The sequence below is a fragment of the Gopherus evgoodei genome, chromosome 1, assembly GCF_007399415.2.
Source record: "Gopherus evgoodei ecotype Sinaloan lineage chromosome 1, rGopEvg1_v1.p, whole genome shotgun sequence".
In the NCBI taxonomy this organism is placed as follows: domain Eukaryota; kingdom Metazoa; phylum Chordata; order Testudines; family Testudinidae; genus Gopherus; species Gopherus evgoodei.
Window position 1 is genome coordinate 54897633 of NC_044322.1, and position 16253 is coordinate 54913885.

The 16253-nt window shown below is 41.0% G+C and overlaps 1 protein-coding gene across 6 annotated transcripts in view; it reads right to left on the bottom strand.

Annotated features, from left to right (window-relative positions):
* The window catches only part of FNDC3A (fibronectin type III domain containing 3A), a 195036-nt gene that overhangs the window by 144238 nt on the left and 34545 nt on the right, over positions 1 to 16253 (bottom strand). Inside the window, exon 1 of one of the 6 annotated variants that reach the window (XM_030564948.1) lies at positions 7243 to 7321. The exons of 4 other annotated variants lie outside the window; for them this stretch is intronic. Coding sequence is in view for 1 of the 2 variants with exons in the window: in XM_030564911.1 (XP_030420771.1) it covers positions 4395 to 4406 (12 nt within the window). In the remaining variant the exon portion in view is untranslated. Of the gene's footprint in view, positions 1 to 4394; positions 4493 to 7242; positions 7322 to 16253 lie in introns of those variants that run through there. One more of the 6 variants, XM_030564911.1, reaches the window with a different exon arrangement.

Genomic DNA, 16253 nt, shown 5'->3' on the forward strand with positions numbered 1-16253 from the left:
ATCCTAAATATTCATATGCCTCTTCATGCTTTGGCCATCATTTCAGAGACATTTCTGTGCTGATGACGCTTGTTGAAAAAATAATACATTAATTAAATTTGTGACTGAACTCCTTGGGGAAAAATTGTATGTCCTCTGCTCTGTTTTACCTGCATTCTGCCATATATTTCATGTTATAGCAGTCTCGGATGATGACCCAGCATATGTTGTTCATTTTAAGAACACTTTCACTGCAGATCTGACAAAACGCAAAGAAGGCACTAATGTGAGATTTCTAAAGGTAGCTTCAGCACTCAACCAAAGGTTTAAGAATCTGAAGTGCCCTCCAAAATCTGAGAGGGATGAGGTGTACAGCATGTTTTCAGACGTCTTAAAAGAGCAACACTCCAATGCGGAAACTACAGAACCCAAACCATCAAAAAAGAAAATCAACCTTGTGTTGGTGGCATCTGACTCAGATAATGAAAATGAACATGTGTCGCTCTGCACTGCTTTCGATTCTTATCAAGAAGAACCCGTCATAAGCATGGACGCACGTCCCCTAGAATGGTGATTGAACCATGAAGGGACATATGAATCTTTAGTGCATCTGGAACGTAAATATCTTGTGCTTCCAGCTACAACAGTGCCAGGTGAACGCCTGTTCTCAGTGTCAGGTGACACTGTAAACAAAAATCGGGCAGTATTATCTCCTGAAAATGTAAACAAACTTGTTCGTCTGAGCGATTGGCTTAACAAGAAGTAGGACTGAGTGGACTTAGAGGCTCTAAAATGTCACATTGTTTTATTTTTGAATGCAGTTTTTTTGTACAAAATTCTACATTTGTTAGTTCAAATTTCATAATAAAGAGTTTGCATTACTGTACTTAGGTGAATTGAAAAATACTATTTCTGTTGTTTTTTTACAGTGCAAATGCTTGTAATAAAAAATAAATATAAAGTGAGCACTGTATACTTTGTATTCTATGTTGTAACTGAAATCAATATATTTGAAAATGTAGAAAACATCCAAAATATTGAAATAAATGGTATCTATTATTGTTTAATAGTGCAATTTATCACAATTCATTTTTTTAATCACTTGACAGCCCTAAAAGCAACGTAAGACTGGTGAAACCACACGGCGGTACATAAACTTCAGTAGTTGGGGCAACTTTTTCTCAGATGCTCTTGGCCTCCTGGCCACTTAAGGAAAAAGTAGGATAAACCACAATCACAGATCTTCTTTGTACAAAGTACTGTCTCAGTTAAAGAGGTGAAAAACCCTGCTACTCACAGGGCACTTCAGAGCCAAAAAGAATAAAATGTATAGACTTTACTATGAAGCATCCAATACCAAAAGTTGCTAATCCAGGCTTTGGTGGGTAGGAAGGGGAAAAAGAGGCAAAGAGATTGATTCACCATGTCACTCCAGTTTTATGGCAGCATCACTCCATAGTCCAGACTGCACTGAAAGCAGGGATTAAACTCTTTCTGGGGTTATTTTTAAAAATGCTGACCTTATCTACCAGTGAGATAAAACTGGAGTGACAATAGTGAATCAAGCCTTTTAGCTTCAGTAAAATATCTCCTCAATCCTTTGTCAGGATTAACTACTTAGCATAGGAAACTTCATAGTAAAACACACATTTTCTCTCTTCTGCTCCTCAGAGTACCCTATCAGAGGGAACTCTCTGAATCAGGCCCAAAGGGTCAAAACAAGAGTCTAGCCAACCAAAAGAGCTGAAGACAAACTGATGGACTCTGGAAAAGCAATTAAGCCACCTACTTTCTTTTTTTCAAAAAAAAGAGAAGTAATGTCTCATTTTTTTCTCTCCATCAGCATGCAGGAAGATATATATCTACCACCTTTGCAGCTGCAGAGATATTTGAAAAAAATCTACACAATAAAAAATACACACTATGTGGTTTACTAACAGATCTCTTTCCTGTTTAGAGGTTAGCTCTAAGCAGTTTGAATTCAATTATCTCAGGAAAGGTATCACAACAAACTCATGTATGTTCAAATGGTCAAAAACAATCAGATCCACAGTTAAGACTACACCTCTAACCTTCGCCAGGCACAACAGCACATGTGATATGAAGATCCACCTGATTTAAGGAGATCTCTGCAATTCATGGGGTCAACAAGGTGCACTGAAGAGAGAATTCCTTGCATTGTGAGGTTAAATTGGAGTATTCATATTATTTGAATTATGTTTTTATTAGGTAACTCTTATTTTGTGATAGGTTTATTTAAAAAAGGGCAGAGTTGAAATATGATGATCATACTAAGGACTAATAACTTAAGCAAACATAAACTTAAATATCAAGGGACCCAATTATGATTTACCCAAATTTTGTTTACTGGTTTGGTATTCATAGCAGCATCTTCAAAATCTTTTACAATGTACAATGGGCTATGTATCTAAAATACAAAAAGACTCTCAGACAGAAAGTGATTATATGATAAGAACCTAAATATATAGACTCTTGTATCTGCAGTTAAAAGCTTTAATAAAGTAGTTAGTGTAGAACAGAGTAACAACTTTTAAAGGTAGCTTGGGCTTCTGAAAACAATCTACATTGTTGACTTCCAACTAGCAACATTTCACTTTCAAATATTATATCTTTATATTTACTGGGACACAAGACAAAATAAAAACCCCAAAGACATGAAATATTTTTGAACTTGTATCAATTAAAGGGGACATGGCTGTAAGATTCCTGATCGAACACAGCCCTCCAAAATCAAAAGGATCATCAACTCTTTGAAGAGAAAACTAATATAGTTTGTGGATACAGGCTCTAAGTCTGAGCAAACTAAACACATCATTACTCCTTATTTCATGTCCTACAGTCTTGCTCATGACACAATTGTATATGTGAATAGCTGGCACAATCCCTGTTGTCTCCACAAACTAGTATCCTATGTCATCACACAAACAGCAAATCATGAAGAGTTGTACTTTAGTTTTGGTGGAAGAGGTATTTTCAAAGTAGAGATTATTTTTCTATGGGAGAGGGAGAGAATGAGTCAGTTTTGGGATGTTCAGACATGAAGACAATCTACATTTTCCTTATAAAACTAGCTAAATTCATTCTTAGAAATTTTAAAATTTTTGTTTTTAGGAACAAGTTACACTTTGGGATGAACTGTTACAGGCAAGTTATTAATCTGTAATGGAAAAGCTGATACATCTATCACTAGAAACATAAATGGCACTGACAAAACAGTGTGGTCTTTAATAGCAATGTGTAAACTCAAATTTTGGCATCACTATTAAAATTATTGGAGTATGTGGCAGAATCGGTATAGGGCAATAACAAATTACAATATTTCTTACTAAAGGGAAGAAACCTGAAAATATTCTGTTTTATTACATTAACTTTGCTTATGACTGAAGTCACAGACAATACTGTGAAGAAATATATTTTGATGTAACCCAGCTCTATGGTCTGAGATATTCAAATGAAAGATACAGTAAGGTAAGAGGTACAGCTACTGTTAATAGGACTGATTACAAATGGGAAAAAATCATTGTGCTGTTGAAAAGCAAAGCTCGCTCTCTCTCTCTCTCTTTTTTTTTTAAACGGGCTGACTAGCTGTAACTGCTAAAGGTAATATGGATCAAGTATATTTCTCTAGAGCTCTGAAACCACAATTTAAAAAGACAAGTCATGACCAAGATCTGGAAAAGCAGATATAACATTCCTCTCCTAGGTGTTTTACTGCAAAAGTGGAGATAAGGGCTACATTATTTTTTTTTAATATGAAAGCCTCTCTATTAAGTATTTCATAAATACAGCTGCTGAGTAACTGGCAAACAGTTGTCAACAGAAATGAACAGATGATGGAAAACATTTTGTATTCAAATTGCATCATCTTTAAATACACTAGTAAAACTGCTGCAATATAAAAATGGTACTCTGTACAGCTTTGTCTAAAAATGCTGCAATTGTAATTAGCTCAGCAATATTAATTAGAAGTATTTTAGGCAGACAGTGAAAATGTAAATTAATTTTAAAGCAGTTTACAAATTAGAACAAAGCTATAGCTAATGTGCTTAGTGATTCCAACTGTAAAGATTTTTAAAATGCTCCACTTATCTTGGTTAACGGGTGATGCAGCCAAGTTCTCTATAAAATGCACATAGTGCATCTTTAACAGTCTTCTTCGTGATAAGATGAAATACACCCAGATTTGGCTTCTTTGTTTGATCTTGGGAAAAAAAACATAATACATACACACCTCCTTGCAAAGCCATGGTTTACACTCATTGTTATCAGGGCACGCACACATAACAAATAATTTTTTACCACTGTGAAAACCAGCTAACAGCTCCAATCAAGATGTTAGTTACCAACATGCTTAATCTAGTAAACCATTCAAAAGCCTTAGCACTTTCACTTACTGTGGCTCGCATCCTTTTATTTCTCTCATTCAACTGGTGCTACCACACTGACAAAGGGTGAAGGAAGATTCAACAGTCACCACTCCGGATGTTCCAATCTGTTCCATTCACTAAAAATTGAGGTTATCTTCACTGATGTGCCAGACATTGACCTCCCTCTGTTTAACAGAGCACCTTAGCCTAAACTCCATTCCTTAAAGTCTCTCTCTTTATCTCTTTCTATTGCTGTGCATCCATAACACATGTAGAGGCAGGATGTTAAAGGTATGACCAGTTATCAGTATAGTCAGCAATACCTACCTCAAGCCTTGCTTCCTATCAAATTAGCCAATGTACAGTGAGCTTCCTGCTGTACACGAATGTATCATGTCACCATAGCAACTAAATCAACAAATAGCTGCAGCAGCATCTGCTTCTGGATCATATAACGTCAGTCAACAGAAGGTTAGGATTTAAGGGAGCAAAGCTTCCAAATATATTCCATTTTAGAGTCATATTTTTAGTTTAGCCTTCTGATTCCAAGATAGACTCTGCTAGCTGGGAATGCACCAACTTCTGGCTCTGTAGCTGGATATATGATGCAGTGGGTGGCTTCAGTTTGCAAACAAATGAACAGAAATAAAGCAGTTAATTAGGGGATGAGCTTCATAGCAGAAAATAAATCACTATCCAGCTGCTGAGCTCCTCACATTAGTCTCAGATACTCTATATTTTATATGGATAATATGTTAGGTGTTTTAATATTTTCTTTTGTCATTTTTTAATTCTCCATCTCCTAATTTTGCTTGAAAATTTTTATGATTTATATATGTTTATTTTAAATGCTATCATGTACAGAAACAGAGCTGCATATTTAAGAAATATAATCGGGGCAGAAAAAGATGGTATCCCTCTTTCTCCTACAGCTCTCCCTGTATTTCTTCCCACTCAAGTCTTGATCTGCTACATTCAAACTGGCCACTACTGGTCGCTAACAACATCCTGTTTCTGTCACCTTTGATCTCTATGGTAACTTGGGTCCACTGTGTCTCTGACCTATTTATGGACATTTGGTTGTGATGATATCCTGATGCAGTACATTTGAACAAACTGACCGTAATAGAACATATACATGAAGCTGGATTTAAGATTTTTAACTCCAGGACTGTATGTACTGTGGGGAACAAAATGTCTTCAACAAGATGTCATAACCACAGATATCTGGGACATGATAATATTAGATTCAGACATTCTGATAATTTCTAAGTTTTCTATACTTCAGGCAATATTTTAATCATTAATGCCCTCAAAGCTGATAAATATGTAATGCATATTTATGTATGAGAAGACCAAGCCTACAAACAACTAAAACAAAACAAACAGCTTCACAGTTGTGTAATGTCAGGCGTTAGAAATATGGTATGAACCACCCACAATTTATTTTTAAGCAAAAGTTGTCCAAGCCAAAAGCTTCAGTACATCATGACTACTTTTTTTTTTTTTAAACACTCAGTTTTAGGATTTAAAGGGTCTGACCTTCCATCCACTTGCACAGAACTCTATTTAAAAGGAAATTATCCGGTCAAATTTGGCCCAAAGATCTTGGTTTAAAAAATAAAAACACAAGGATCCTTGTGTGGTCCAATGAATACAAACCTGGACTGAGAGCCAAGAGACCAAAATTCTATTGTCATCTCTGCCACTGACATGCTGTATGATTTTCTGCATGTCACTTCACCTGTCTGTGCCACAGTTTTCCTATCTGTAAAGCTGAAATAACTATATTTGAATTTCTGTTCTTCTGAAGTCTACTGATAAAATCACAACATGTAACCTAAATATTATCTATTTGGAACACAGAAATTGCCATACTAGATCATGTTAGTGGTCCCTCTTATCCAGCAAGACCAGTGACCAGGACCAGATGTTTCAGAGGAAGTTCCAAGAAATCCTGCAGAACACAGTTACAGGATAATCTCCCCTCAATAAAGCTGTGTATGAACCCCAAATGGTTAGGGGTCTGACTTACACCTTGAAGCATGAGGCTTATTTCTGTTCCAAAATAATAGATTTTTTCAAATAGAAAAAAAATATAAACATAAGACCAACAGAAGTGTTTCCATGATTTAAAAAAATATTCTAATAGAAATATTTAAAATAAGTAACTTTCCCATTGCAGTATCTACAGTCAAAGCACTGAGATATTAAAGCAAAAAGAAAAATAATGAAAAGTAGATTAATTTTTTTAAATGTTCTCTTTCGATCATTAAAGGTTTACAAGAAATGAAGGAATGGATTTGTTAAAAATGCATTTAACTTGTCTTTTAATGTAAGTAGGAGTTGCACATGGACACTGATAGTAGAACAGAACCCTTAAGGAATCCTAATAATGAATTTAATTAACAACTTTGACATTCTAATCTGCCTCAGGTTCTCTTTAAAAAGTATTCTATTTTTAGGAAATTAAGTTCCTATTCTTCAAACCTTCTATTCCTTCTCTTTGCCCTCAACTTTTCCTCCATCTTTGTCCCCCCAAAGCATTATCCTATATTTTAAAACTCTGGATGTGTGGTACAGGGAAAAGGAAAACGTAGTAAAAATATTAGTAAAAAACTGAGGAATAAGATTTACATTGTGGAATAGTCTCTTCCAGGAAGTGGTAGATCCTTGAGACCTTTACAGCAAATCTTAATACAAAAGCAGTTGAAAATTTATTATAAGGCAGCAGTTACCAAATGGAACCACTAAACTGACTAGTTATATTTGCAACCTTGTTTCCAGCTGCTTCTACAGGTGCTCATCCCTTTCACTGTATTCATTTGTGCTGACTGATGATCTCACAGTGGTTGAAGAGAAAACGTTTACTGACTTTATTAGATCTGTCAGCTGCCTTTGATACCAATGGCAAGGTAATTTCTAGGATACTTGCTGCCACTAGTAAGAATGTATGGGGTCGCTTGGGAGGTTCCCTTCATTCTTTTCCAGAAGAGAGGTTTTGAGCAATTGTTCTGCCACCTCAATAGCTCTCTCCTGCAGGATACCACAAGGCTCAACTTCGTCCCCAGTTCAGGACCTGATCACTGGAAGGGTCATCTCTCTGAGGGCTAAAATGTCACAGTCTAAATCAGCTGAGGTGCTCAAGTTGGTGTTCCCTCTATTTGAACAAGAGGAGCTACTAGCAGAGCTTTCCACATGACAGTTCCTTGACTCTGGAATACATATTCCATCTTGGCCCTCCAAAGATCAGATTTGTTAACCTTCTGGACATACTGCCCAGTCCATCTTTTCTTGCAAGCATGTTGTGAGGTTATAAGCTCCACAGGTGGAGGAGTTGAGACTAAAAGATGATTCTGTGAGGTCCTTTGCTATGATTGGATAGAGGGGCTTGGATTTTATTTTTGTGAAAAAAATCTGTGGCTTGGAATCTGTGTAAAGAGAAATTTAAATGAAAAATTCATACTGGTAGATTTCAGAATTTTTAATATATTTCTAATTTAAGAGTTGTGAACAGACTCCAGAAAAACAATTAATAAATAAATACATAGAAACCTGAATGTCTGTAAAAGGAGCTGAAAATGAAGGTGAGCCACCCTCTCACTTCAATCAGAGGTTACACCACATAAAAAGGATAAGACTTTAAGAAGCTAAAATTAACTAAAAACTTTCCTAACACTACTTTTCGATGTAAGTATTAGTCTACATTTCAGTCAGGGGAATTTTTAGTAAAAGTTATAGACAGGTCACAGGCTGTAAACAAAAATTCATGACTTGTGACCTGTCCATGACTTGTACTATATACCCTGACTAAAACTTGGGTGCTCTGGGGCAGGAGGTGGCCCAGGGACACTATGGGTGCTGGGGGTGGGACGGTGGTGATGTGCAGCCCGGGACCCTTGCTGCTGCTGGTGAAGGGGAGAGGAGGGCTGGTGCGGCAGGCAGGTTCCCTACCCAGCTCCGTGCAGCTTCCAGAAGCTGCTGGCATGTCCCCTAGGCAGACTTGGAGGTGCTGCCAGAGGGGCTCCGCACTCTGCCCCTTCACTGAGCACCTGCTCCACAGCTCCCATTAGCTGGGAACTGCTGCCAATGGGAGCTGTGGGGGGCAGAGCCTGCAGGCAGAGGCAGCACGCAGACCCACCTGCCACGCCTCTGACTAGGAGCCGAGGGAGGGGCATGTTGCTGCTTCCAGGGAGCCCCCCTGAGGTAAGTGCCACACAGAGTCCTCACCCCGTCCCGCACCACAAGCCCAACCCCCTGCCTCAGCCTTGAGTCCTCTCCCGCACCCAAACTCCTGCTGCTGCTGGAGGGGGAAGGTGTGTGGTGGCCCAAGACTACCCCAGCAGTGGTCAATGCAGCTGGTCCGGGGGCCACCCGAGCTGCTCAGGTGGCCCCCAGGCCAGCCACATCAGATGCTGCAGAAGTCCCAGAAAGTCCCAGAATCCATGACTTCCATGACCTCCATGACAGACTTGCAGCCTTACTTGTAGTTGCTACAGTGAAATTATGCAATTGTGAATTTCAGTTATCACCAATGGAAATATTTCTTTTGGTTTGTTTGTGTATGGTAAAATCAATGTTAATTGACATTTGCTGATAAAAATCTCATTCTTCCATGCAAAAGGAGCCCTCATCATGGATTAGTATCCCATTGTGCTAGGTGCTGTACTAACAGAACAAAAAGACACTCCTTGCCTCAGAGAGCTTGCAAACTAAACAGACAAGGCAGACATAGGTTGGGGAAATGTTTAGAACACATAAAGTGAACAATGTGATGGTGGCAAATGTCATGTTAGTTCCATGGCTTTTTTTTAGGAGAAAGTTTAGTTAGGAGGGGATCAGCTAAATGGAAGGGGAAAAGATGATGGGGACAGGGCAGGTATGAAGAGGGTCAGGCGTACAGCTGTGAAATGAAGATGAGATAAAAGGACGGTGAGGTAAGGTTGGATCAAACAGCCAATTAGCACAGGGCAGAGAAAGTCCAGTCAAAACAACACAATGTTCTCCAAACCAATGGTACACTTGTGGCTATTCCTGCCCATACTGGCTGCAGACTCTGGCTGCCTCTTTTTAATGCACATGGTCAGAGGAGACTCTGCCTGAGTCCAAGGGCCCCCAGAGAGAGAGAGAGAGAGAGAGTATGTGTGTGTGTGTGTGTGTATCCTTGCACAGTTCTGAGTCCAGTGGGTGCTGGGAGGAAGTGTGGCCCCAGCTGGGCCCAATTTCCCCTCCACCCCAGTACAAAAGTCCCTGCGTGCACCTCTACCAGCTTGGATGCTTGCACCCCTACAAGATGGAAGCCATGACATAATTCTTCATTGACAGGAGAATGGTTTAGGAGACCTACCAATTTTTTTCCATTTCTAACTTCTTTGAAAGACAAGTTAGGGGAAGAAAAATAGCTAAGCAATGTTATTTTTAAAACTGCTGGTAATTCAAGAGCTCTATTTCATATGGCTGAAAAGAAATGTTAACAACACAATTTAATCATTAGTTTTATGCATACAAAAATCATCACTGTGGTGGAAACAATATTTTAAAAGACGTGTTTTTTTAAATTTAAACCAGATTTTTTGTATTTACACAGAATCATAGAAGTGCAGGACTGGAATGGACCTTGAGAGGTCACATAGCCCAGTCCCCTGTACTACTACCGTTTCTGACAGGTGTTTGTCTAACCTGTTCTTAAAAACCTTCCTGCCTGAGAATGACATTTGCTTTTTTTGCCGCCGCATCACATTGACTCTTGTTCAGGTTGGGACCACTTTCACCAGACTTGCCTTCCACCTTCAGAATCACAACCAGTTCCTCCCTGATAGTCAGAATCAAGTCTAAAATGGCTGTGCCCTGGTTACTTCCACCCCACCTCATCTGTCTTCTCATTGGAAAGGTGGACTTCATCAAAGGGCAAGTTCTCTGTGGTGTTTTGCACCTCCCTGGGAAATCCCAAAGCCTGTAGCCACTGACTCATGGTACGTTACAATGGCTGTTACCACTGACCTTGATGATGTGTCTGCTGCATTAACAGCTGATTGAAGTGAGGTTCTGGCCACCAGCTTACCTTCTTCAATAAAGCTTGGAACTGAGTTCTGTCTTGCTGTGGCACCTTGTCTACAAAGTCTGTGAACTTGGAATAGTTCAGATAGTCATACTTAGCCAACAGCCCTTGATAGTTTGCTATTCTGAACTGAAGTCTAGTGGATGTGAAGATCTTCCATCCCAATAAGCCTATACATTTAGCCTCCCTGTCAGAAGGAATAGATTCTGGATGTTGTTCTGTAGATCTCTCCATGGCAGCCTTTATGACAGAAAGCTAGGTCTGGAATGGGTAAAAAGAAATTCCTTCTCCTGGGCTGGGACAAAATAATGTTTTTCTGCCCTCTTTGAGGGGGGTAGGTGCACATGTGCCTTATGTATGCCAGACTGTTCTAGCAGGTTGCAGAATAATATCATTAACGAGAAGTGCTATTTGACTGGATCTGGTAGTTTGCAGTATATTCAAGAGTTTGCGTTGAGGGCCCTGGACCTCCTCTAGGGCAGAGGTTCTCAAACTAGGGTGCATGGAATGTATTCAGGGAAAGGCAGGCATGAGAAACTTTAGGAAAAAAACTTTCTGCGCACATTTTACCCACACAATGAATAACTAGCAAAGTTGATTCATCCATGGTCCAATACGTCTGTTAGTCTATAAGGTGCCACAGGACTCTGTTGCTTTTCCAGACATATCAGGTCCTCAGATGGTGCTTTGCATTTTGACAGATTTCTGTTAAGCTTGCATAGCATTATACAAAGTTGTTTCAGTATGGAAAAGAGATGACTAAAGGGGAATATGATAGAGGTCTATAAAATCCTGACTGGTGTGGAGAAAGTAAATAAGGAAGTGTTATTTACTCCTCATAACACAAGAACTAAGGGTCACCAAATGAAATTAGTAGGCAGAAGGTTTAAAACAAACAAAAGGAAGTATTTCTTCACACAACACAGACAGACAACATGTGGAACTCTTTGCCAGAGAATGTTGTGAAGCCCAAAACAATAACAGGGTTCAAAAAAGAACTAGATAAGTTCAGGGAGGATAGGTCTATCAATGACTATAAGCCAAGATGGGCAGGGATGCAAACTATGCTCTCAAGTGTCCCTAACCTCTGTTTGCTAGAAGTTGGGAATGGGCGACAAAGAATGGATCACTCAATGATTACCTTTCTGTTCATTCCCTCTGAAGCACCTGGCATTGGCCACTGTTGGAAGACAGCATATTGGGCTAAATGGACCATTCGTCTGACACAGTATGGCCATTCTCATGTTGCCATCTATATGTTAATCCATTTTCTGTGACACAGTATGCACATTTAATTGTAAACGTGAAACACAATCACAGTTTTGCTTTTGCTCTTATTACAATTGATCGTTGGCTCATTCATGAAACAGAAAAAAAAACCCTACCCAACTGGAAAACAAAGAAGCCAAAACTGATTCAAATGAAGCTCCACTGCCACTGCTTATACTGGTATAGGTACTAGTGTGGCAGGAGGAAGGGGGGTGTAAACTACTACAGACAAATAGGGGGGCACAATCAAAGAAGTTTAAGAACATCTGCTCTAGGGAGATCTGGAGTTCTTCTGCCGCTCCGTGCAAAAATTCTTGGAACTGTTTATAGTCATCTGGAAAGGACAGAGACACTGTGATGACTGCTTCATTGTGAGATCTTGTTTGTACCGATGGAACCAGCTCTGGCTGTATCCTTAGAGGAGAAAAGTGGAGTGATTCCCTAGAAGAATGTACAAGCTCTGCATCTCTTGTATATGGGTCCCATGATCCCCAGTATGATCAGAAAGCTGGGGCAGGAGAGGGCTGTGGAGGTGCCCAAGGCAGGGACTATGAGGGTGTTTGTGTAAGTCACTCTTGATCCCAAGGTAAATGCCAAGGTGCACATTGGTACTGGGACATTCTGAATCACCTGTCTGAGCTAGAATTTCTTGGAAGAAGAGATGATGGTTCCTCTGGTGGTGAGATTCTCCAAAGGAAGAATAAATTGGGCTTGGATCCATTAGTGGTACTGATGGTGCCAATGGAGGAAAAGCTAGGCTGGTAAATGGAAGAGAGGATAGACTTGTGTCATGGCCAACATCTCCTGGTGGAGCTAAGATCTTCCTAGTGAGAGAAGGTCCTGATGATGGGAGAAATTGAGGTTCAGGAACAGCAAAAAGGTCTTCTGGTGTTGTATGTGTCTCTGTCCTCCCTGGAGTATATGAGATCTGATCCACTTGTGCTGACAGGATCAGAGGAAGGAACATGTTGGTGTTGGTGGTACGTGAGACAGCGACGGTACCATCAGTGATTGAGACTATTGTTGCATGTCCCTTGCTGGAACCAAAGGATCTCAATGTTTCAGCTTGGATCATACCAGTGGAATTGATGTTGTTGATATGGGGTGCTGTAGACTCCTGGTTCATGGGCTTCTGTGTCATGGCCCTGGGACTTAGAATGTTCTATGTCCTTAGGTACTGAGGAAACAGGATTGCTTGGTTTAGGTAGGGTTGCATCAATGGCCTTCGAAGCAGTCTTAGAGGGAGACCTGCTTTTAAGTTTGTGAGAGCATTCCCTGCTCTCCTGATGAGACCGTGATTGAGGGTCTGTGGGTATGGATTCCTGCACATAAAAGTCAGACCTTGTGACAGAAGATGTCCTCCATATTGATTCAGGCAGATGTACGGCTGAGGCGGGGAAGGGAGAGTCCCTCAGTTTGGGTCCAACCACAGCCTCGTGACCTTCTTCATTAGGTGTTTCTAAGCCACAGTTCCCACGCCCCATGGGTACAGCTAAGGAAAGAGCAGCAGATACTGCACCTACCCAAGAGGTGTGCTTCCCTGAAACAGTAAAGGCAGTGATGATGGTTGTCGCTAACTGAAAGGTGTGTAAGTGCTTGAGACTAAGTAAAGTTTAGCTTTAAGTGAAAGCACTCGTGTTGTCCTGTTTGTGGCAGCCATCTATCAGTCGGACAGCCGTGTCTCTCCTGATTTATTTCCTGACACCACCTCACACAGAGTAAAAGTTACCAAGAGCTTTGGGTTAAAATAACCCCGGGTAACAACCTGACATCTCAGGAGGTGTGCTTCCTGCTTGGAGCATGTATGTGAGACATTATAGAAAGGTTGCCAAGGCTCATCTGGCCCTCTGACCACTATCCCATGCTGCTCATCCATGTGGGCACTAGTGATACTTCCGGGTATGACTCTGAGCAGATCAGTAGTGAAGAGTGAAGGAGCTGGGGGTGCAAATGGCATTCTCATCCATCTTGATGGTTGAAGGTAAGCACCCAAGCAGGGACAGACATCTTGGAGATGAATGTATGGTAGTGCAAATGAAGTTGCCCGGAGGACTTTGGTTTCCTTGACCATGAAATGCTGAGAGAGGGCAGCTGGCAAGAGATGGTGTCACCTGATGAAAGGGAAGAGCATCTTGGGACACCAACTCGCCAACCTAGTGAGGAGGGTTTTAAACTAGGTTCAAAGAGGGCAGGTGACAAAAGTCCAAAGATAAATATTAAAAAAGGTAACCTTGACAGAGGGTAGGAAAAAGGGAAGATATGGAAAATTACAATAGGATCATAGGAGAAGCATGAAAAAACAGTGGAGGAATCTGCTCAACATCTTTGATGTCTACATACACTTGCAAGGAGTACAGGAAACAAACAGGAAGAACTGGAAGTCCTAGTACACAAGCTAAAATATGATGTAATTGGCACCACAGAGACTTGGTGGGGTAGAGCTCAGACTAGAATACTGGTATAGCAGGGAATAGTTTGTTCAGGAAGGATAGGCAGGGAAAAAATGGATGAAGTGGTGCATTGTACATCATGATCATATAAACTTGTTCTGACGTCCAGATGGAGGTGACAGGCAGACCAGCTGAAAGTCTCTGGCTGAAGATAAAAGGGAAAAAAAACAGAGGCAATGTTGTGGCAGGTACCTACTACAGACCATCAATCAGAAGGAAGAGATGGATGAGGCATTTCTAGAAAAACAACAACAGACATATCCAAAATATACGACCTGGTAGTAATGTAGGACTTTAACTACCCAGATAGCTGTTAGAGAAGTAATATGGCAAAACACAAAATGTCCAATAGTTCTTGGAATGCATTGGGGACAATATCTTGTTTCAGATGGTGGAAGTAACCGGGGGAAAGCCATTTTAGACTTGATTCTGACTATCAGGGAGGAATTGGTTGTGATTCTGAAGGTGGAAGGCAAGTCTGGTGAAAGTGATCACAAACTGAACATGAGTCAATGTGATCCTGTGGCAAAAAAAGCAATGTCATTCTGAGATGTATTAACAAGAGTGTGGTATGTAAGACATCTGCTCTATTCAGCACTGGTGAGGACTCATCTGAAATAATGTGTCTGGTTTTGAGCACCACACTTTAAGAAAGATGAAAAAAAATTGGAGTGATAACAGAGAAGGGTAACAAGCATGACAAGAAGTTTAGAAAACATTATTGTGACACATGGCTAGAAAGGGTTAAATGTTCTGCAAAATATATAACTCCCGAAAGGCACTGAGGGAGATAATGTTTGTGTTTTTGTGTATTTACATATGTATGAGTAGGATCAACAATGTACAAACAGTCCCTAGCTATGCTGTATTCTGATATCATTTAAATGAACCGTAAACCTGGGATACCTCAGTATTCATCTCTTTGAAATGTACTGTGAATGGTGGAGGAAAAAGCAAGTGGTCTTATGTTAATTCATATAGTTAAGTACTGGTAATGGCCTTCCTTCAAAGCCATTCTAAGTATCTTTTGTTCCTCAAGGAAATCCCAACTTGTCGAAGAGGACATGAAACTATATAAAAGATCCTTGGGTCCTGATTCTGTCATCTCAGATCTGCTTAAGCTTCTTCAGGGGAAGTTTGAGTCGCAAGATTGAGGTCCCAGTTATGCTGGTATGCCCTGACTGTGATATTTGGACACTGAACTATAAACTATGACAGGGTGGGCAAACTATGGCCTGGGGGCTGCATCCAGCCTGTCAGACCTTTTAATCCGGCCTTCGAGCTCCTGCCAGGAAGCAGGCTCAGGAGCTTGCCCCACTCCACATGTGCCATGGCTCCCAGAAGCAGTAGCATGTCCCCCCTCCGTCTCCTACACATAGGAGGACCAGGGGGCTCTGCTCACTGCCGCCGCCCCAAGTGCTGGCTCTGCAGCTCCTGCAGTGAAGGGGGTACATGGCGCTGCTTCCAGGAGCGCGAGATTAGTGCTGCCTGGAGCCTGCACACCTGATGTCCTCCTGCAACCCATTCCCCTGCTCCAGCCCTGATCCCCCTCCTGCCCTCTGAACCCCTCAGTCCCAGCCTGGAACAGCCTCCTGCACCCCAAACCCCTTATTCCCAGCCTTACCCCAGAGCCCGCACACTCAACTGGAGCCCTAACCCCTCCTCCAACCCCCAGCCCAGAGCCCCCTCCTGCACTCTGAACTCCTCATTTCTGGCCCCACCCCAGAGCCCACACCCCCAGCCAGAGCCCACACCCCCTTCTGCACCCCAATCCCCAGTTTTGTGAGCGTTCATGGCCCGTCATACAACTTCCATACCTATATGTGGCCCTCAGGCCAAAAAGTTTGCCCACCCCTGAACCATTTCTGAAAGAACTCTTTGCAACTACAAAGCTCACCGTCTCTGCTATGAATCTGAACCTAAATGAATCGAACTCATGTCTGTATGTATGCTGATCTTTTAACCATACTCTCACTCTTTTGTTTTTTAATAAATTTTAGTTTAGTTAATAAGAATTGGCTGTAGCGTGTATTTGGGTAAGATCGTAAGCATTCATTAACCTGGGAGGTAATGTGTCTGATCCTTTAGGATTGGTAGAACCTTTTCTTT